The sequence below is a fragment of the Phyllobates terribilis genome, unplaced genomic scaffold, assembly GCF_046119375.1.
Source record: "Phyllobates terribilis strain yellow unplaced genomic scaffold, ASM4611937v1 Scaffold_3__8_contigs__length_932513732, whole genome shotgun sequence".
Lineage (NCBI taxonomy): Eukaryota > Metazoa > Chordata > Amphibia > Anura > Dendrobatidae > Phyllobates > Phyllobates terribilis.
Genome location: NW_027362763.1, coordinates 367,812,195 through 367,835,011, shown reverse-complemented (window position 1 = coordinate 367,835,011; position 22,817 = coordinate 367,812,195). Strand labels below are relative to the sequence as shown.

General features: G+C 37.0%; 1 protein-coding gene across 2 annotated transcripts in view; it reads left to right on the top strand.

Annotated features, from left to right (window-relative positions):
• CSMD1 (CUB and Sushi multiple domains 1) overlaps positions 1 to 22,817 on the top strand; it is a 2,980,041-nt gene that overhangs the window by 2,497,606 nt on the left and 459,618 nt on the right. For both annotated transcript variants that reach the window (XM_073675393.1, XM_073675394.1), the window contains exons 46-49: positions 9,302 to 9,415; positions 17,736 to 17,924; positions 18,275 to 18,421; positions 19,874 to 20,062. In XM_073675393.1, coding sequence (XP_073531494.1) covers positions 9,302 to 9,415; positions 17,736 to 17,924; positions 18,275 to 18,421; positions 19,874 to 20,062 — 639 coding nt within the window. The remainder of the gene's footprint in view (positions 1 to 9,301; positions 9,416 to 17,735; positions 17,925 to 18,274; positions 18,422 to 19,873; positions 20,063 to 22,817) is intronic.

Below are 22,817 nucleotides of genomic sequence, written 5' to 3'. Positions count from 1 at the left end.
TTTTTAGAAAAATAAAAAAAATAAAAAATATATAAAAGTTTAAGTCACCCCCCTTTCGCCCCATTAAAAATAAAATATATAGATATAAAAAAAAATCACATACACATATTTGGAATCGCCCGATCTATCAATATAAAAGAAGAATTAATACAATCAGTAAACGGCGTAACGAGAAAAAAAAATTAAACGCCAGAATTAAGTATTTTTGGTCGCTACAACTTTGCAATAAAATGCAATAACGGGCGATCAAAACATCGGATCTACCCCAAAATGGTATCAATAAAAACGTCAGCCCGGCATGCAAAAAATAAGCCCTCACCTGGCCCCAGATCCCGAAAAATAGAGAAGCTAAGGGTCTCGGAAAATGGCGTCATTTTTTTTGTTTTTTTTAGCAAGCTTTGGATTTTTTTTTCACCACTTAAATAAAAAAGAACCTATACATGTTTTGTGTCTATGAACTTGTAATGACCTGGAAAATAATGATGGCAGGTCAGTTTTAGCAATCTGTGAACGTGGTAAAAAAGGACCCAAAAAACAACTGTGGAATTGCATTTTTTTGCAGTTTCACTGCACTTGGAATTTTTTTCCCATTTTCCAGCACACGATATGGTAAAACCAGTGATGGTGTTTAAAAGTACAACTCGTCCCGCAAAAAATAAGCCCTAACATGGCCATATTGAACGAAAATTAAAAAAGTTCTGGCTCTGGGAAGAAGGGGAGCAAAAAAGGAAAACACAAAAACAGAAAGACCCATGGTCGTTAAGGGGTTAACATATTTCACAGGAAAGCACTTTCACTTTCGTTTTTGAACGTTTTATTGTGAGCCTGTAAAAGTGGCTTAATACCTCTGACCACGTTGTTAACAGCAGTGACCTGGGGGTCAGAAATGCTTCCAGGGGCGATCCTCATGCTGTCCCCATGTCTTTTGAGCACTGTCACTATCGTTTTGGGCACTTTTTAGGCTTTCTACAGACTGCCGGGGGAGCCGCCGCAAAAATGTTCGGGTCTCCCATAGACTAACATTGGGCTCGTTGCTCGGGTCGAGCACCCAAGTATCACAGTGAGCTCGGCCCGAGCTTCGAGCACCCGAGCATTTTAGTGCTCGCTCAACACTACTAATAATTCTACACACAGTGTATTTCATAGAATCATAGAATCATAGAATGGTAGAGTTGGAAGGGACCTCCTGGGTCATCTGGTCCAACCCCCTGCTCAAAGCAGGATTCACTAGATCATCTCAGACAGATGTCTGTCCAGCCTCTGTTTGAAGACGTCCATTGAAGGGGAACTCACCACCTCTCGTGGCAGCCTGTTCCACTCATTAATCACCCTAACTGTCAAAAAGTTTTTTCTAATATCTAATCTGTGTCTCCTCCCATTTAGTTTCATCCCATTGCTTCTAGTCTTTCCTTGTGCAAATGAGAATAAAGATGATCCTTCTACAATGTGACAGCCCTTGACATATTTGTAGACAGCTATTAAGTCTCCTCTCAGTCTTCTTTTTTGCAAGCTAAACATTCCCAAATCCTGCAACCGTTCCTCATAGGACATGGTTTGCAGACCAGTCACCATTCTGGTCGCTCTTCTCTGAACTTGCTCCAGTTTGTCTATGTCTTTTTTAAAATGTGGTGCCCAAAACTGTACACAGTATTCCAGATGAGGTCTGACCAAAGAGGAGTAAAGACCGATAATGACTTCACGTGATCTAGACTGTATGCTTCTGTTAATACATCCCAGAATTGTATTTGCCTTTTTTGCTGCTGCATCACACTGTTGACTCATGTTCAGTCTATGATCTATTAGTATACCTAAGTCTTTTTCACATGTACTGTTGCTTAGCTCTATTCCTCCCATTCTGTATATGCTTTTTTCATTTTTATTGCCCAGATGTAGTACTTTGCATTTTTCCCTGTTAAAAACCATTCTGTTGGTTTCTGCCCACTGCTCCAGTTTATTTAGGTCTTTTTGAATCCTCTCTCTCTCTTCTCTAGTATTAGCTATCCCTCCTAGCTTTGTGTCATCAGCAAATTTAATCAGTTTACCCTCAATTCCTTCATCTAAATCATTGATAAAGATGTTGAACAATACAGGTCCCAGGACGGAGCCCTGTGGTACCCCACTTGAGACATTCATCCAGCTGGATGTGAAGCCATTTACAACCACCCTTTGAGTCCGATCACTAAGCCAGTTATGAATCCACCTAACAGTTGCCTGGTCCATTGCATACTTGGTCATTTTTTCAATAAGGATGATGTGAGATACTTTGTCAAATGCTTTGCTGAAGTCAAGATATACTATATCTACAGCATTTCCCTGATCCACCCAGTCAGTGATTCTGTCATAGAAGGAAATTAAGTTAGTCTGACATGACTTGTTAGTTACAAACCCATGCTGACTCTGGTTAATCACTTCATTCTTATCCATGTACTTACATACATGTTGTTTAATAATTTGTTCAAAGATCTTTCCTGGTATAGAAGTCAGACTCACCGGCCTATAGTTCCCTGGGTCCACCTTCTTCCCCTTTTTGAAGATAGGAACAACATTTGCTCTTCTCCAGTCTTCTGGGACTTCTCCTGTTCTCCAAGAATTTTCAAAGATTATGGAGAGTGGTTCTAAAATTTCTTCTACAATCTCCTTCAGTACTCTGGGGTGTAATTCATCTGGACCTGGAGACTTGAACTCATTTATGTTAGCTAAATATTCCCTCACAATCTTTCTGTTTACTGATAACTTGGATTCCTCTATTCCTTTAAAAGGACAGTGAAGATCAGTTGATGTTACATTTTCTTTCTGAGAGAAAACAGATGCAAAATAGGAATTAAAAAGTTCGGCCTTCTCAACATCCTCTCTTACCATTTCTCCATTTTCATCCTGTAAAAATCCTATAGCATCTTTGACTTTTCTTTTACTTTTGACATACCCCCAAAATCCTTTTTTATTGCTTTTGACATCTCTTGCAAGCCTTAATTCATTGTCAGCTTTAGCTAACCTGATACGTGCCCTACAGGATCTGCAGACTGCATTATAATCTTCTTTAGATATGCCTCCCTCTTTCCATTTAATAAACATTTCTTTCTTTCTTTTTAGCATGTGTTTAAGTTCTGTGTTCATCCATCCTGGTTTCCTTAAATGCTTCCCATTCTTCCTACTTTTCGGGATTGTTAACGATTGTGCTTTGAGAATCTCATTTTTAAAAATTTCCCATCCTTCCTGGACATTTTTGTCCTTTAGGACATCCAGCCATTGGATCCCTCCTATTCTCTTTCTGAGTCTCTTAAAATCTGCCTTTCTAAAATCTAACCTTGAAGTTTGAGTCTTCACATGTCTTCCTCCTCTAGTTATCCAAAATTCTATAATAGCATGATCGCTGCCTCCTAGGGTCCCAGCCACCTTTACCTCCTCAACCATTTCCTCCCTGTTTATAAGGATTAGATCCAAAGTAGCAGATCCCCTTGTTTTCTCCCCTACCTTTTGGAAGATAAAGTTGTCAGCAAGAGAGGATAAGAATTTGCTTGACCTGTTAGTTTTACTTAAGAGAGATTCCCAACAAATGTCTGGATAGTTGAAATCTCCCATGACCACTACGTCATATTTTTTGGAGAACTTGGTCATTTGATACATAAAGAGTTCATCCATATCTTCAGCTTGCCCAGGTGGCCTGTAGTAAATGCCTACAATGGTGTCCTTTCCGTTGTTCTCTCCTTGTATTCTTACCCAAACAGTTTCCACAGAACTCCCAGTCTCTGAAGCTTCAATCTCTGTGCAGATATACGCTTTTCTAACATACAATGCAACACCTCCTCCTCGTTTATCAAGTCTGTTTCTTGCAAATAAGTTGTATCCTTTTAGCCTTTTATTCCAATCATGTGTATCGTCCCACCAAGTTTCAGTGATTCCAATGACATCATATTCCTTTTCCTGCATTAGTAGTTCCAATTCTCCTTGTTTGTTGCCCATGCTTTGTGCATTTGTATAAAAACATTTTAGTTTGTGATTGGTTTCTCTTCCTCCCATATTTTTATTATTTAGATTTTTTTGTCTTTGTTCTTCTTTTCCACTTCCAGTAGCAGAGATCTCAATAGTATTTGTCAGCTGTATGGCTTTTTCTGGCCTTTTGCTTCCCTTCCCACATTGTTCTAGTTTAAAGCTCTCCTGATGAGTGTAGCAAGGCGACTTCCAAATACATGTTTTCCAGTCTTCGTAAGGTGCACCCCATCTCTAGCAAGTAGTCCATCGTATAGGTAATTCATTCCGTGATCCAGAAATCCAAATCCTTGTTGACGGCACCATCGACGTAGCCAGTTGTTCACCTGTAGAATCTTATTCCACCTCATTGTTACATGGCCATCCACTGGGAGGATGGATGAGAAGACCACCTGCGCTCCCAATTCTTTCACTTTCTTGCCTAAGTCTTCAAAGTCACTGCAGATGGTTTCCAGGTCCTTTCTTGCGGTGTCATTTGTCCCCACATGTATTAGCAGGAATGGGTAGTGATCTGTAGGTCTGAAGAGTCTTGATATCCTGTCAGACACATCTTTAATTTTTGCTCCTGGAAGACAGCACATTTCTCTTGAGGTTATGTCTGGTCTGCAGATAGCGGCCTCTGTTCCTCTTAACAGGGAATCCCCCATGACCACCACTCTCCGTTTTTTCTTCACAACGTTCTTCTTTCTCCATCCAGGAGGATTCTGAGGGCTTACAAGGTTATTCATTGCTGGCAAAGTCTTATCTTGCTGTATTTCTTCATGGTTCTCCTGTGTGAGAGCCTGGTACTGGTTCCTGAGCAGTATGGGTGCTGACTGCCTCTCGATCCTCCTGCTTCTGTGGGTCACATGCTTCCATTCCTCTGTTTCGTCAGGTGCAGTTCGAATTTCTTCTCTTTCTGAATCATGAAGAGATAATTCTGCTCTGTCTAAGAACTCTTCACCTTCCTTAATGATTTTCAAGGTAGTTAACCTCTCTTCTAGATTTCGCAACTTTTCCTCCAACAGGGACACAAGCTTGCATTTCTGGCATGTGAAGTCTGGCTTTTCCACTGGCAAGTCTGTGAACATGTAGCAGGATATGCAGCTCACCAAATGGCTCCTGGACTCTTCCATGTTCTTATTGTTAATGTTCTGAAAACAGTGAAAAAAGCTTAAAAAAAAAGCTTCAAAATGCGCGCGCCAATAGGCGCGCGGTTTACCGATGTCCTCTTTTCAGCTCCAACAGCCAAAATCCAGTGTTCTTTGAGCTCGCGGAGACTCTTCACTTACCCCAAAATGCAGTGGGAATATGCAAATTATCTCCTCAGGACTCCTCCCCTGGTTTACCGATGTCCTCTTTTCAGCTCCAACAGCCAAAATCCAGTGTTCTTTGAGCTCGCGGAGACTCTTCACTTACCCCAAAATGCAGTGGGAATATGCAAATGATCTCCTCAGGACTCCTCCCCTGGTTTACCGATGTCCTCTTTTCAGCTCCAACAGCCAAAATCCAGTGTTCTTTGAGCTCGCGGAGACTCTTCACTTACCCCAAAATGCAGTGGGAATATGCAAATGATCTCCTCAGGACTCCTCCCCTGGTTTCAAGCAACAAATGCAAATTAAATATGTAAAAATAATGCAATGTGATTTTCTGTATTTTTTTTAAGATTCTGTCTCTCACAGTTGAAGTAAACCTACGATATAAATTACAGACCTCTTCATTCTTAGTAGGTGGGAAAACTTGCAAAATTGGCAGTGTATCAAATACTTATTTTCCCCACTGTAATTGACATCAGTAGATACTGAACAGTGATTAGTAGGTCATGATGATTGGCTGCCATTCTCTTTCTACCTACCTAAAAGTTTAGCTTATGTGTGTGGGTCCAATAATATAGCACCTAAAACTCCCCACTGGTAATGTAACTAATGAAAGGAATGGGAAAAGGCATGAACAAGGGGCAGGTGACAGAGGCCAGGACTAGCAGGGGTAAGAAAGGTAGACATGTTTGACAGTCTCTTTAGACTGTAATTAATCACTTGCTTATGTAAGCTGTATCATGATCAAATGTGGATGGCAATAGTACCTATGGCTTCTGCTTTGTCTAAGGGAGACTATCAATGATGACTTTTGTTTTCTTATTAAATTCCTTTTATTGATTTTCAAAAGAAGGACATAACATCTGACAATAGTATAGTCAAAATTATAGCAGAAAATATAGTTCATGAGTCACATCAGATAAAAAGGCATCTATGAAAGTCCTAGTTGACAAATACTGATACTTACTAGGGAAATAATATAACAAGTAGCTTTCAGAGTATCAAAGGCCAACAATGTTCAATGAAGTGACACAATAACAATAATAATCTATCTGTTCTATGTGAAACATATTAAACATAGCAGAAAAGAGAAGATTTTGGGATTGGTTAAGTGTCCACTAGTGATGAGCGAGCATGTTCTGCTAAGAAACAGGCATTCCTCACATGTATTAAAGCTGTCAAAAAGTAAAGCTGCCAGTAAATCTGCCGTGATAGCACTGAATAGACACTACAGTATTAGAGGTTATCATATACAGAGGGTTAATGCAGGAGAACTCTGGGAGGATCAGGGGAGCTGATATTCACTAAGCTGGGCCCAGGGAGTAGTGTTGAGCGAATTTGTTCGGCATTTCAAATTCGGATTTGTGTTCGGGGTTCCGGCTTGTTCTCGCCAAAAAAATCGGCTCCGCCCATGAACGTCCCTGATTTGCCATGCTGTCACACAGATGTTATCTGTGTGACAGCGTGGCAAATCAGGGACGTTCGTGGGCAGAGCCGATTTTTTGGCGCGAACAAGCTGGAAACCCCGAACACGAACCCGAATTTGAAATGCCGAACAAGTTTGCTTAATACTACCAGGGAGACCAATATCCTGTAAAGGACCACTAGACCTGTTCCAGTGTGTCAGTATTACTTTGAAAGAAAGAGAATAATAGGATTTTTTTTTACTGCACTGCCAAGGACACCAATGAGTAAATCCAGTGATCGTTGGTGGAAAGAGGAGGAGACCATTAAGGATTAGTTTATTGTCAACGCATTTCAAAGTATAATAAACTTCTTCCTGAGGACAAACTGCAAAATCATTTTGTGGCGTTTCCTAAGGAAGAAGTTTTTTATACTTTGAAACGCGTTGACAATAAACCACACTAATCGTTCCGGGTCTCCTCCTCTTTCCACCAACGCTCTCTGGATTTACTCATTGGTGTTTTTAGCAGCGCAGAAAAAAAAACCTGTTCTCTTGTTTCTTTCAAAGTAATTCTGACACACGCAACAGGTATATTGCCACAGAACAATCATTTCACTCAGCAGAAGGATGGTTACTGGGATGCAGCAATAGTGCAATTAAAATGTTTATCAAACAGCTATACTTATGTACTATTATGTTCCTAAATTCCATTGTAAACCCCCCTATTGTAATATATTATTGTTATTGTTATTTTGCTATCTTAAACTCCAAGCATATATTAATATTTTTTGACAGAACTGTAGAAAAAAACACAGACCGCAAATTCAAAAATCATACATTGATCTAATGCAAAAATGTAAAAAACTGAACATTAGGTTCTTAGTTTAACATTCTGATCAGACTTTATGGAGTCCGCTACCATGTCATGGTGAACCCCTCAGTGGGTCCCTAGTCTAAAATGTGCAGCGCTGTGCACAAACCACAGACACAGTGACAGTGCACCAGCAGGGTGGGCGACCTGGTACCTCACAGCACAGATTTTATTGAAGAATAAATTGCATAAAGGCTTACATTCTTAGGTATACCTCATGGGGTGCCACCAGCTAGGCTCCAGGTTAAGCAGTCCACACAATTTAACATCCACATACTCTCTGCCACATGCAGTTAAATAGTCTAACATGAAAAAACTTGAATAAAAAGGTAGTAGTCCACAGTTCAATAAAGGGAATCTGTCACAATTTTTTTTGGTCCCATGAGAGAACAACATGATGTAGAAGCACAGACCCTTAAACTAGTGATTTATCACTTACTTGACTGTTTGATGCAGTTTTTATAAAATCACTGTTTTATCTGATGCAGATTCACCGGTTCTCTGAATGCTGAGCTCTGTATAACCCTGCCCACACCACTGAATGGCAGTTTTCTATGTACAATGTGCATAGCCAGAATGCTGCCAATCATAGGTGGGGCAGGGTTATACAGGGCTTATGAATATGGGGGACTACATGGCAGCAGATTTACTAGTTCTCTAGTGATAATCTCCTGTGTAAAAAAAAAAAAAGTAAATTAATCAAAACTAAACCAAGAAGCTCAACAAGTTGCAATCAGGGTCTCTGCCCCTACACCATGCTGCTCTCAGATTAGGCAATAAATACCTGGTGACAGATTCCCATTAGTACAGCAGAATATGTAATCTCCCAGTGAAACAGACACCTATGTAGGCACAAGTTCACGTAAAAATGAACAACAGAAAAATGTATATCGAATAAAACATAATAACGTATACAGAAAAAATATCTTTATTTGTGGCCTCTAGTATGTGTATACTGTATTTCACATAATTGATTTGCTTGACATACCACAGCAGCTAATTAATGTTTCAAAAATTTGTTCTTAATTGTTGTTAAAGGATACCATTCTCTGATAGACTTAATATTAAAGGGAATCTGTCAAGCCCGATAATACTATTAACCTGTAGATATAGGACTAGATATAGCAACGTTATGAACTTGCTCAGTCGCTGTACTGCAAGAGAAAATGACCTTTATTTCTCTCGGTAGCTGCCACTTTCAGTAATGCAAGTAGTGGCTGTAAGCACATCCTGGCACTTTGACTGTCAGCCGGCTCTGCACTGATGCACTGCTGACCAAGCTGTCAGTCAAAGTTCAGTGCCACACTTTTTGAGTACATCAGCCAGGTACCTCCATAACGCTATTAACCTGGAGATTAACCCTATATCTGCAGGTTAATAGCGTTATCAGACATGACAGGTTTTCTTTATAGCCACTTTTCAATAGACATCATAAAAATTCCTATTGTCTGAAGCAGATTTGTAGCAAGGGAACAGAAAACACTGATGTCTGATTCTGCAGTCAAACTCCCCTTCCATTTTCATCTTACTTGCTTATCTAATAAATGTACAGTGTGTCTGCAGGAATTAAAGGATGTTTTGAAAGGAGAATTACTGCAGGATCAGACTACACAAGTTGGTTGTTGTCTGTTACCATGGAGACTCATGAACCTGCAAAGGATATTAATTGTGTTCTAGTCGGTTTTGTAAATGTAACAAATTCAACATAAAAGGAAGCTAATTTCATGTGTTTTACCTTTTTAGGTGATTTTGTAAAATATAAATGCCATCCAGGGTTTACCTTAGTGGGAAATGACATTTTGACCTGTAAGTTAGTCACCCAGCTTCAGTTTGAGGGCTCCTTGCCTACCTGTGAAGGTAAGTCTCTCTTTTCACAGTACTATAATTACAGTAGTATAATTAACATGCAGAGTTTTTCAGTTCTATGGGGATATTCATGCATGCAATTTGCATTATTACTGACTGTTAAAATTAATTGTTCTCTCGTGGCTTCTTGTGATTGGTAAATGTAATTATTTAAAGCTTTTCTTGAGGATGTTCTTAGTTGTTAATGTGAAAAGCATTGTTTTCTCTTGAGCTGTAAGTGGAAATTAAGATTTTCTGAGTCATTAACAAGCTGAAAGCTATACGATACTATAAGTCAAAACTGTAGATACTGCCCATAATAAATAGTGTGCACAGTGAATTGGGTCCCTACTGTAATATACAGATTAAAAGAACAGTAGTGTGATTACATTAGTAAGGGAAGATGTCCACCGCTTCTAATATTTAACCCTTTCACACCCAGGCCATTTTCGTGTTTTTTCATTTTTTCTTCCCCTTCTTCCAAGAGCCATAACTTTTTTATTTTTCTATCAATATTAATAAATGAGGCCTTGTTTTTTCTGTGGAATGAGTTGTTTTTAATGACACCACAGGAGGATCGTAATGACCGGCGCGGGGGTCATCAGCATACACCCGGTTGTCATGACAACCCATCGGCGCCTTACGTTCACGTGAAAGTAGCGCCGATGAGCAGAATTAATGACAAACTTCCGGCCGGCGCATGTTAAATCCCACTGTCAGTGATTGACAGCAGGATTTAACAGGTTACTAAATGCGAGTGAAGCACCGCTCCACCTATGGCTGCTAAAGACACATAATGACTGGTTAAATCAGTCATCCTGTGCGGGGAAAGATGCAAATTCACTGTGTTAGCCCGCATCAAAGGCAGGGACATGACATATGATGGAAATATAAGTCATATATCATGAAGGGGTTAAAGAGATCCTGTTATGTCCCAAAATGCTATTAAAGCTGCAGATATGGGGATTAGTGTGCAGGTAGACAGCATTCTAAGGCTGCCAAGGTGCTGCACAGAAAGCATGGCTATCGGGAGAAAATGAACTTTATACTTCCTGGCAGCCTCCGGCTTTTAGTAATAAAGGCACGGATGGCGAGACTTCGGTCACCGCTCAATATAAAGTAAGCAGTAGCTGCAAGTATGGCCTGGCACATTGCAGAGTAATATCAGTTTATGTGCGGGGTGTGCTTTTAACTGCCACTCACTATATACTCAGTGGTGACTGAAGCCGCGCTGTCCACGCCGGTTTGACTGAAAGCCAAAGGCTTTTGAAAGGAAAAAAAGTTAATTTCTTTTTGCTCACCACATTGCAGTATCCAGGCAGCTTTAGAATGCTATCAACCCTATATTTATTTTATTTTACTCACTTATATAGCTCCATTAATTCCAGAGCGCTTTACATACATTATCATCACTGTCCCCATTGGGGCTCATAGTTCCCTATCAGTATGTCTTTGGAGTGTGGGAGGAAACAGGAGAACCCAGAGGAAACCCACGCAAACACAAGGAAAACATACTGACTTCTTGCAGATGTTGTCGTTGGTGGGATTGAACTCAGGACCCCAGCACTGCAAGGCTGTAGAGCTAACCACTGAGTCACTGTGCCACCCATATCTGCAGGATAATAGCATTTGGGGACATGACTGGTTCCCTTTATACTACAAGGCTATGTTCACACATCATGGCTTTTTTGGCATCAATTTTCTGCAGCAAAACCTGATCTTTGAGGGCATTTTGTTCAGAATTTTTCTTGCAGTTTTGGTGCTTTTTGTTATGAATTTTTTTTAGCATTTTTTTCACTGTCCTTCTGTCTCTTTTTATGCATGTACATAAAGTTTTGTGAAAAAAAGAACCCCATTCAATTTTGGCATCAAAAATGCTGAAAAAACGCTGATACAAACTTTGATGCGTTTTTTCAGCATTTTTTCCACCACCCTTTTACTCCTACTGGTGAAAAAACACTGAAAGAAGTGACATGCTCTATTTTCAAAAAAAACATGCAAGGCACAAAATCCTGAACAAAAAAAATCATGATGTGTTAGCAGAGAATTCTGGTTTCTCATAGACTTTGCTGGTACTGCAAAACGCAGCTGAAAATTTGCATAAAAACTGCATCAAAAAACGCTGAAAGAACCATGATGTGTGAACATAGCCTAAATATTGCATCTTCAGGTGTGGCAAGGACCAGTACACTTTATGGCTCAGCCAATTTAGAATACCGCTGAGGTTTTTAAAAAGAGACTAGTATTGGAAGGTTGTAACCTAGATAAGATGTCAACATTAGTACAGTACCATTGGTATGAAAAAATCATTGCTTTTAATGTCTTTCTTAATAATAAACTGACTATTTTAACTGAATATCTGCCCTCACATATATATTGTTTCAATCTTGGATATTAATGTTGAGTTAAGAAAAAAAAACAATTACTGAGAGGTCGTGCAAGTGGTTACATTTAGGTTTCACTTACTAAGAATAATATAAAAATATGCATGCACAGGTGAATTACAAGTACGGATCTGAAAACACATGAGGATTGTTGAGGCAGAATAGCATTTATAAATATTAAAATGTATTTTAGCTTAACAATGGATCCCCCAAGTGTAACCAACAAAATTAGTCATTCTTACATACTTAAAGTTAAAGCTGCAGCTGTCGGGTCTCACATAGTTGGCGATTTAATTATTTTTTTTTTACCTGTATTCTTGATCACGACTTTCAATGAGGTCACTACATGAGGGAAAACAATGAAATCAAGACATTCTTTTTTTATTAGAAAAGTATTGAAACTTTAATAACAGTAATTCTTGTTGAGTAACTTTTTCAGTCTTTGTTCAGTATCAGAGCCTTTCAACTTTGAAAAGCCTAATATTTTTCCACTCAGTGCAATGATTGGGAATACCCCTATTTCAGTCAAAATCCTAGTATCACAAATCTATTTGTAATAAGAATAGAACAGGAAAATGTCTTAAATAAACAAATTTAGGCAAATGCAATAGTATGACACGTCAGTGAAAATAGGTGCAAATACAGTGAAATGCATAAAAAAATCAGTTAAATATAAAAAGGGCTGTTTAAAAAGTTACTGCGCGTGATGCGAAAGAAAAGGAATCAATTTGTAACTGATGAAATTTGTTATGAATTTCCAAAAAATATTGAATTATTATGGGATTTTATTCTCAAAAATACAGAAAAATAGCAATCATCAAGTTGCCATTTTAAACTCAAAGCAAAGCCACAATAAGAAGAATTAAATATTCCTCCAAGATTCAAGAAAAAAACACAGCAAAAATGGCAAGAGTGTTTACCTGCCAGATCTCAGAACTAATGCACTCAGGATGCAGCAAACCCATATAATATAGTGAAAAAACAGATGCAAAATATTGATGAGACAATCACTCACAACCTACCATTTCATGGAGGGGGTGATTGCTTAGTATTAAAATTGCACACAAAAAGGCTTGTATAGGGCGCTGTTCACACCTGGGTGTGCACAGTATCCAGTTTACAGTCTATTAGTTATGCCCATACTATTAGATTAGGCGGGCTGCCTGTTACTATCTAAGTGCCCCCCATGAGAACAGACACCCTAGTTTACATGAACAACTAGGGTAAACCCTGGAATAAAAAAGTGCAAATATATATATATATATATATATATATATATATATATATATATAATACATGATGAGGTATTAGTTGATATTTTGCCCAAAATACGCAAGCTCGCAACCCGCGTCAATGGTCCTCATTGCTTGCAAGTCCCTACGCTAAACTCAAAGCAAAGCCAAATAAGAAGAATTAAATATTCCCCCAAGATTCAAGAAAAAAACACAGCAAAAAAGGCAAGAGTGTTTTCCTACCAGACCTCAGAACTAATGCACTCAGGATGCAGCAAACCCACATAATAGAGATGGCGGCAACACAGGTGCAAAAAACTGATGAGACAATCACTCACAACCTACCATTTCATGAGGGAGTGATGGCTTAGTATTAAAATTGCACTCAAAAAGGCTTGCGTAGGGCTCTGTTCACACCTGGGTAGTGCACAGTATCCGACTTACAGCCTATTAGTTATGCCCATACTATTAGATTAGACGGGCTGCCCGGTACTATCTAAGTGCACCCCATGAGAACAGACACCCTAGTTTACAATGCCAGCACTAATAGGCCTGGCTGCACCCTGGAATAAAAAAGTGCAAAAATGCATATAGGTGCATCTCACTAAATTAGAATATCATAAAAAATTTAATTTATTTCAGTTCTTCAATACAAAAAGTGAAACTCATATATTATATAGAGTGATTACAAATTACAAACAGAGTGATCTATTTCAATAGTTTATTTCTGTTAATGTTGATGATTATGGCTTACAGCCAATGAAAACACAAAAGTCATTATCTCATTAAATTATTAAGTAAATAATTAACAAAAAACATCTGCAAAGGCTTCCTAAGCATTTAAAAAGGTCCCTTAGTATGTTTCAGTTGGCTCCACAATCATGGGGAAGACTGCTGACTTGACAGGTGTCCAGAAGGCAGTCATTGACACACTCCACAAGGTCCCAGAGTTCCAATTATCATTTGGAAATCTAATAGTATGGGCATAACTAATAGGCTGTAAGATGGATACTGTGCACTACCCAGGTGTGAACAGCGCTCTATACAAGCCTTTTCTTTGCGCAATTTTAATACTAAGCAATCACCCCCTCCATGAAATGGTAGGTTGTGAGTGATTGTCTCATCAGTATTTTGCACCTGTGTTGCCACCATCTTTATTATATGGGTTTGCTGCATACTAAATGCATTAGTTCTGAGATCTGGCAGGTAACCACTCTTGCCTTTTTTGCTCATTGCCATTTTAATGTAATTTTTTGAGTGCTGGGCAGGGGTTAAAACATAGAATACATTATATATTTCCCTGTTCCTGTCCTTCACCTATTTGTACACGGACACAGCATCCAAGTCCTCTGGTCAGGATTTTGGATTTTCTGGCCCTACCTTCTAACATGGAGACCCATGATTGACCCAAAAAGTCAGTTTTAAGGGCAACACATGCCATGATGTGAATAGCCAAACATGGTCTTGCAGAGTAGTGATGCAAGTCTTTGATCTCCCAGCACTCTGTTCCAGTGCTGAGACCTGTGATTGACCTCACACAGTCACGTGATGAGTTGGACAATGCATGTTATTGACATCAATGATATGTTTCATTCTATGAAGTCAAATAAGAGGGCAATGCACATCGTTCACATCAATGACATTCTTTTCTTCACACAGTCAAATTGGGGGCAAAGCCCATTAATGACATGGTCTTTCCCCACGTATCGGTTGCCCTCCCATGTAGCAGCATGGAGCTGCTCTGCATTACTACTTACTTAATGGAACTGTTTAAATGTGGATTATCAGAGAGTACTCTGTGAAAAATGACACTGCATCAAGGTACACATGCTTTCATCTTATGGATGAACTGATACTAAGCTAGGGGCTGAAAACATTATAAACTCAATAAATTCTTTACTTACTTGAATCACTAAAGATTGATTTTCGCAATTATCGAGAAATCAGTGTTTGAATTGATATACTTTGGTAGATCTAAATCCTCTGTCACTCCAGGCCTCTTCCCCTCCCAGATCTACCTCTATCTGCTTGACGGACAACCTCTATGCTAACAGTCAAGCAAGTAGAGGCAGACTCGGGCAGGGAATAGAGCTGGAGTGACAGAGGCTTCAGATCTATTTCCTCACTTGCATATCAATTTAAAGACTTTAAATTATTATTTTTCAGTAACACAAGAGACATGTCTTTGAATGAGCTAGATCTGCATATGAATAGTTTGGTGTCTAAAATCTTGATTCCCTTTCATTTCAAAAGCAAAAGGGACAAAAGCTCTAATCCTTTTTTTCCTGAATAGTAAGTCAATGGCCACACATTGTGCATGGAACTAAAACTCAGCTTCATTTTAATTCAAATAGACTTTGGTACAACTGTACATTAGATGGCAAGTAAAACAACTATACAGGAAAAAACATGGATGCATGGGAAACACAAAATTAGCACTTCAGTCTTTTGTCTATGGACCATTGGAAATTTTGGTAGTCGGATCTCAATGAAGAAAAAGTAATGTAATAGTCTAGCGATATACCATCACATATAAAAATAGGTCATTAAAGCCATGCCACTTCCTAGGATTACATAAGTTGCATTGCATCCTCTTTAGATCTCAAGAATATAGTTTGTTATAGAAAGCATTTAATTATAAAAAGCTTATGAAGTTTCATAATAGAGCAAAACTGTCCTTTAATGGAAAAGTTTGCAGCAGTTATAACTAAATATTTTCCAATATTAAGTGATATAAGTTGTGTTCATTTGACAGAAGAAAAGTAAATAATGGAATACTGCCATTAAACCTCAATGATTGTTTCTGTGATCAGACTAGTACTATTATGCCTTATTCTTTATAATTGTTCTAAAACTCTGCCTTGATTGTATTTACACACATTTTATAGACAAACAAAGCTATTTCTATTAGCATTTCACATTTGCCAAAACAATCTAATTTGTGCTTCTCTCAACCTGTTTGATCGGTAAACATTTCCCCGAAAAATAGAAAATTCTTAATATATTTGTGTAATAAATTATAATCGTCTGGCTTCGATCATGGCTCACATGATGTATTTAACGCTGAATCTGTAGGCTGTAAATAATTTAGCACTGTCTGCATACGAAATGTCTTCTATTTTATTTTTAGCAACTTCCTGATAGTAACAATAATTATGTTTTTCTCATTGATCATTCAGTTAAGGGAAGTGGTAAAGTTTATTGTCTGTGGCTTGGTGAGAAGGTCTATAATTATACTGCCCGTCAGAAAGCATCCATTGTGAAATTTGGAAACATTCCTAGATTCTGTTATTCTGAATAACATGTCTCTTTTTTACTACCTTTTACTTTGAAATATAATTTGGTCATAAAGAGAGAGATGGCAGATTGAAAGGCAAAAATAGTTGTATCACAAATCTGTGCTTTATATGTCCAAAACAATTACCCTGTCTATGGTTAAATGTATAAGTTATATAATTTGTGTAATAATAAGCAGCAGTCCTCCAGTGACTATTTATGGAATTGCTTTAAGTCAGAGGATCCCAGTACCTATGCAACTTATACCTTGTTATTTATTAGTATGATAATGTAGGGTTAATAAATATGTATATAGAATACATTTCTCTGCTGTAAATAGAATAACTAGAATAAATTGGTCTGGATATAAATATATGATTTATAGATGGAAAGATATATGTGTATATATATATATATATATATATAAAATTTATATATAATATATATACTGTATATTAGCGTGATGATCATATGGTATAATTGGTTACTCATACAACTTATTAGACTCCTGCAAAATTCCTGATTTTTTTACAAATATACTTACAAAAATTAATGCTGTCTTAAAGCCAAAGGGTGGTCACATCACAAATACAGATTTAATTTAGATTTATCTTTTGTTAATCCACTTTGCAATTCACTTTAATTGATAAAACTAAACTATTAACCCTTCTATTTCTGAAAGCATTCTTACTGTGCAACACTACAGCCACATCTGCCTAAAACCTTTGCACAGTACTGTATATCTAATTAATCAGATAATTAATTAATTAATCACTATCAGTTGGTTTCACTATAAAAACTGTAGAAAAGTCACTGCTGTAGAAAGTCCAAAGCCCCAATTCATCAAGACCAGTGTTGTTCACGCCAGTGTTAATGAGCGGCGTGTGGGAGTCAGAGGCCCCTAATTTATTAAGAATGGATCAGGCACCTCCTAAAAATGGCATAAGCTTGCTCACAACTTGTCACAAATATTATTCCAGTCAGAGACTTGAGTAGGATTTGTGGTATAATGTATTGCATAACTCGTCATCCATTATTCAAGTATGCGTTGCCACATGCTGTTCTTCCTCCATTCCACCCCTTTTCTGCCTATTTTGGCGGAGCTGGGCAAAATTGACGTGAAAACATCTTTGTGCAAAAATATTCCAATTTTTCAAAGTCACTGGGCAAATAGAAGTCCTAATTTTTTTTCCACACTGAAGCACTGCTCTATATATGTATATATATATATATATATATATATATATATATATATATTTATTTATTTATATATGTACACATATGAGACAATTATTTTGTGTTAATGCACAATGGATTCAATTGGTGCTAAATCTATAGGTAGGTAGCTCAGTAGGTCATTTTAGTTTGATGCTGTAATTTAAACTGGTTGATCAATCCATTGCAATGTCTGCCAATCTGTTTATCTTCAAACCCTTATAGCACAATGTCCTGCAAATGAGATTCGCCAGGAATCATCTGGAGTGATCCTCAGTCCTGGTTATCCAGAGAACTATCCTAACTCTCAGACTTGTTCATGGAGTATTAAGGTTGATCCTGGCTACAACATTTCAATATTTGTTGATACATTTCAAAGTGAAAAACAGTTTGATGAGCTTGAGATATTTGATGGTAAGAAAATGAATGTACACACAATAGAAAATTATTATTACTGTAGTATAGTATGCTAGTATTGTACATTGTATGCATACATAATGCACTGAAGATTAAATAACTGAAGATACACTTTAGCTACTTTGAAAGAAAAAATGTAAAATAATTATAATCACAATATTGTGCTTCATAGCATTGTCCTATAAAATTTTATGTCTCCTGCATGTGCAGAATTTCATAACAAAAATGTCAGTATGGCACTAAATCTTCTAAAATAATGTAAATCTATGCCAATTATATTTAGTAGAAAATATAAAAATATCAAGAAGACATGCCATGTATTTATATTTTATCGCTCTTTTTTAAAGGGCCATCTGGACAAAGCTCTCTCATTGTGGCTTTAAGTGGCAATATAACTGGGCAACACAATTTTACAAGTAAGAGCAATAATATTTTTCTTCGCTGGTCAACAGATCATGCTACAAGTAAAAAAGGCTTCAAGATTCGATATTCAGGTTTGTAAATACACAGATAATATCTTAGAATTTGTATTTTGTTTATTTTTCTAGCTTGTGCATGTTGTGTCACTTGCGTTTTAGTTTAGTTTCATTATAATAAATCAAATTTATTGATATCAAAGAGCAAATATGATTCTTGAATTCTTAAGACCCCTTTATATTTTGTGGGGGATTTTTTGCATTGCGTAAGCTCTTTATAGAAAAGAAAAAAAAAGAAAAATTGAATAGAATGTGCAAAAATGTCATAAAAACTGTGGAATTGAAAACAATTAGAACAAAATTGTTGTTTTTGTTTTGTTTTGTATTTTCTTTTCTGGTGTTTACATAGTTCTAAATGGCCAAATTTATCAACATGATATGCATATTTCACTGCACGAAGTTTATGATACAAGATTGGTGTATAGAGCACCGGTCTTGGTGAATATCATAATATGTGTGTAACTGGTCTTACACTCTGAAAAGTTATTATTTCTTCAAACCTGAGAAGGGGCACTCTACTTCACTTTCATAACAGTGTATATTAAAGAGGAGCTTGAGCTATGTATATTTCTGCAATTATAGATATATGTGTGTACTTGTGTGTATATACTGTATATGTATATATATATATATATATATATATAGTATATACATATATATGAACAAGTCTCTTTAGCTACTGCTTGAATGCAGATATTTAATAGGTTTACTTTCAGGTAGCATAAACTATTATAAAAGTAGTATAAATGTATAAAAATGATTATCTCAAGAATTCCAGTGTCATTCCCATCTAAGTACTAAAGGGTGGAGGGCTTTACATTAATACAGAGTAGGATCTGGAGCAGGGTTTCCCAACCTGTAGCTCAGGAGCCACATGTGACTAGTAGGCTAATGATATGTGGCTTGCGGCTGCCTGCCAGATTGATGCATTAGCACCAGATCCAGCAAACATGTATGAAGAGCAGGACTCCAGCTGGTGAAATTTGTGAGTTGCTACACACAAAACTGCAGATCTGGATGCTCACATACTAGGTGGTGGGGGGTATAAATATGATAAGCTGGAGATAGATCGATACCGCAGATCAGAGATTGAGCTTGAAGTTGGATGCAATAATGTAGTATGCTTTTGTAACAATTCAAATTCTGAAGAGGGGTAAAGTGGGAACCCATGGATCGAAGTATCTTGCCTATAAGAGAGGGGGCACAAGGTTTCAGCGTGCTTTTTGGCAGATTTTATATGAGGGGCTGCTTAATATGGCTTACAACCATGTCTCAAATTTGAATGTGGCTTTCATGGTCAGAAAGGTTGGGGATTATTAATCTCTAGTATAACTGCATATCTACAATGTAAAGTTATTACTTAGCTGATTTGTAAATTTCTTACATTGATATGTGCATATTATTCTATACTTTGGTTAATAAATCAGCAACATACAAAATTCTATAAAATGCAATATTTTTGTTTTCTAGCGGCCTATTGCAGTTTGAACACAATGATAAATTATGGTGGTATTTTGAACAAAACAGGTATAGAGCTTGGATCAAAAGTTTGCTATTTTTGCAAGCCAGGCTATCAAATGATTGGTAATAGAAACACAACTTGCATTAGAAATCCTAATGGGATGTATGAATGGGATTCACCAGCACCAATATGTAAAGGTAAGTCATATATTTTACTTTATTAAAAATAGTGATATCTGAAATATTAACAGTTAATAAAAAGAAGAAAACTAAGTGAACTAAAGCATTCAGAATCCCACACTGTTTGATCCAACACTGTTCCAATCTAAATTTAAATACATATGTATTACTGCATTTCTTTCTGGGTAATGTTACAATCTATGTGAAAAGAACCTATTGTAGAATCCTTGATTCTGATTGGGTTCTTAGCCTCTGAGCTGTTCCTCATTCATATTCGACTAACCCAATAGTATTAGGATAACAAGTTAAAAAAACATGTAGATAAAATATAACTATCGCCTTTAAGATTATCTGTCATCAGGGAGTATCCTGTTTTGCTTTGTATTTTATCCGTCATATGGTTTTTGACATACGGGACTTATTTATTGCAAATGTTTAGAGTCTTTAACAAGGGTCGATGCCCACAGGACTATAATGTAGAAAAGACTAAAGACAGGTCCCCAGAGAATCTTTTGAGCTATTTCCCTTTATAAAGACCATAAAAATTCTCACTTAATAAAAAGTCCAATATCTCTGAAAGCAAATGACAGATAAAAAAAATAATTAATTATTTGGAGAGCAGCAGGAATGAATTAAAATAAAAAAATGTTTTTCTTAAAAGGAGATACCAGCGCTGCCACCTTGTCGTGTGCACACTTGCTGCAATATGTGTCAAGCTGTCTGATAAAGGTTGCTTTCAAGTAGATGAAATTAAAAATAAAAAGTGCAAACTGCGCTATATGCACCACAAAAAAAAGAACCCAGTAATAAATGATCAATTCACGTGTATTGAGGACCCTACCTTTGTTGATGGTGAGTCCTATGATTACTGACATCAAGGGTCCAATGTTACCATATTACGGTCACTTTAATGTTCCAATCAGCAAAGGGAAAAGATAGTACTTTCATGGTTTCCTCTCTGCATGATGATTAGTAGTGTTCATGGTTCTGCGCAGTGCTCTGACCGGTAACATTGCAATAGACTAGTTTCCCAATGACTGGTGGACAAGTCCATTGAATCTGTAGAAGCCACAATCCTTGAGGAAGAAGTATGAATCCTTTAAAACACATAGGATAAGCCACTCCTAGATCCATGGACTGTTTCTTATCGGGTGACGTCACACCGTCTGAGGCGGATCGCTTCATTTGGACTGTGGTTAGTCACGTGGATTTATCATTTATTACCGGGTCCCTTTTTTGTGGTGCACAAAGCGCATTTTGCATTATTCATTTTTGATTTTAAAAGCAAAAACTGACCACTTTTGGCCTGGTGACAGGTCCTCTTTAAACAATTACATTTGCTTAAACATCAGAAAAAGCAAACTAGGATTCTTGATAGCAGGGCTTCCATGATCATCAGATATCAATTGAGTAGTCTAAATTTCTGATATTTGTAATATAGAACAGGTTGCCTGGATTATTTTAATTCCAGACAAATTAGATTATACAAGCTATAGTAATTTATACAAAGAGCCAACAAAATATGTTGGTAGTGGAGGGAAAGATTTGCTCTCTTGTGGTGTATTGGATCATGCATTGTAGTTGTGCATGAGACTCTTCCCTTTGTTGTATCCCATTCCTTGATTGAAGTTAATAAAAATTTGTCTTTTTCAAACTGTAACTTTGTTTTAATGAGATTAATTAATGAATTAATTGTTTTGTTTTACCTTCTTGTTGTTGCTTTTGCAACTAACTTTCCAAAACTAATAGATAAAAGTGGTTTCATATATTTTTTTCCTACAAATTTACATTGAAAAAATAAATTACTAAATTCTATCACTATTTTATATGACTAGTGGTTTTCTCATTAAATCGTTATTTTTGTGTCAAAAATAATAGTTACAAAGACATAATACTGTAGTGAATATAATAAATGTTTAATTCGTTAAAATTATCTATGAGCCAGGTGACATTATTCCCAGGCTGTCAGCTACTTCACATGTACTTAGATTGAAGTACTTGAAGATTCACACTAATTGAAAGGGTCTCTGAAAGAATTTTAAAGATGTGACTTTCAAATCACCTTTCAGTATTAAATATGCTTCTGTAAAATGCAGCTAATATTAAGGTATGTCTCAAAAATTATAGTGATGGCAAATCTTGCCTAAATAACAGGGAAAATGAGAATACTGAGCACACTAATCCTTTTTCTTTTGGTATAGTAAAGAAATATGTTTAAAATCTACAAAATGTATGTAAAATATTAATGGTACATTCTGCATGTTCACATTTTTCAAGAAAATAAAAAAATACTATTGCTTTTCGGGTTGTCCCTCTCCACCCATTCACCCTACTAGGACATTTGACTGTAATAGAGGGGGCACCCCACTTTTATGTATGAAACAGTAAGGGCTCCTCCCTTTCAATGACCATAATATAACATAATCCTGTGCTGTATTCATGAATAAAAGGTAACAACTTTCCAAGGGAATAACAGCTACAGCCCCTTAACTCCTTCAAAAACGGGCAATTTTTCTTTTTTGCACTTTTATTTTTTTCCGCCATTTTCATCCAAAATCTCAACTTTCTCTTGTTTATTTGTGCAATTTTTTAAAAAAAATTATTTGTTTTATTATACTTAGGGGACTAGAACTTGAAATTCTTTTGATTGCTTGTTCTATATACTGCAGTAAAGTACTGATCTCCTATGTCTTCAAGTCAATCTTTGGGTGATCTTCAGAAGAGCATAAAGATGTTGATCACAGTGGGCTTTAGCTCCTGACTGTGATGGAAA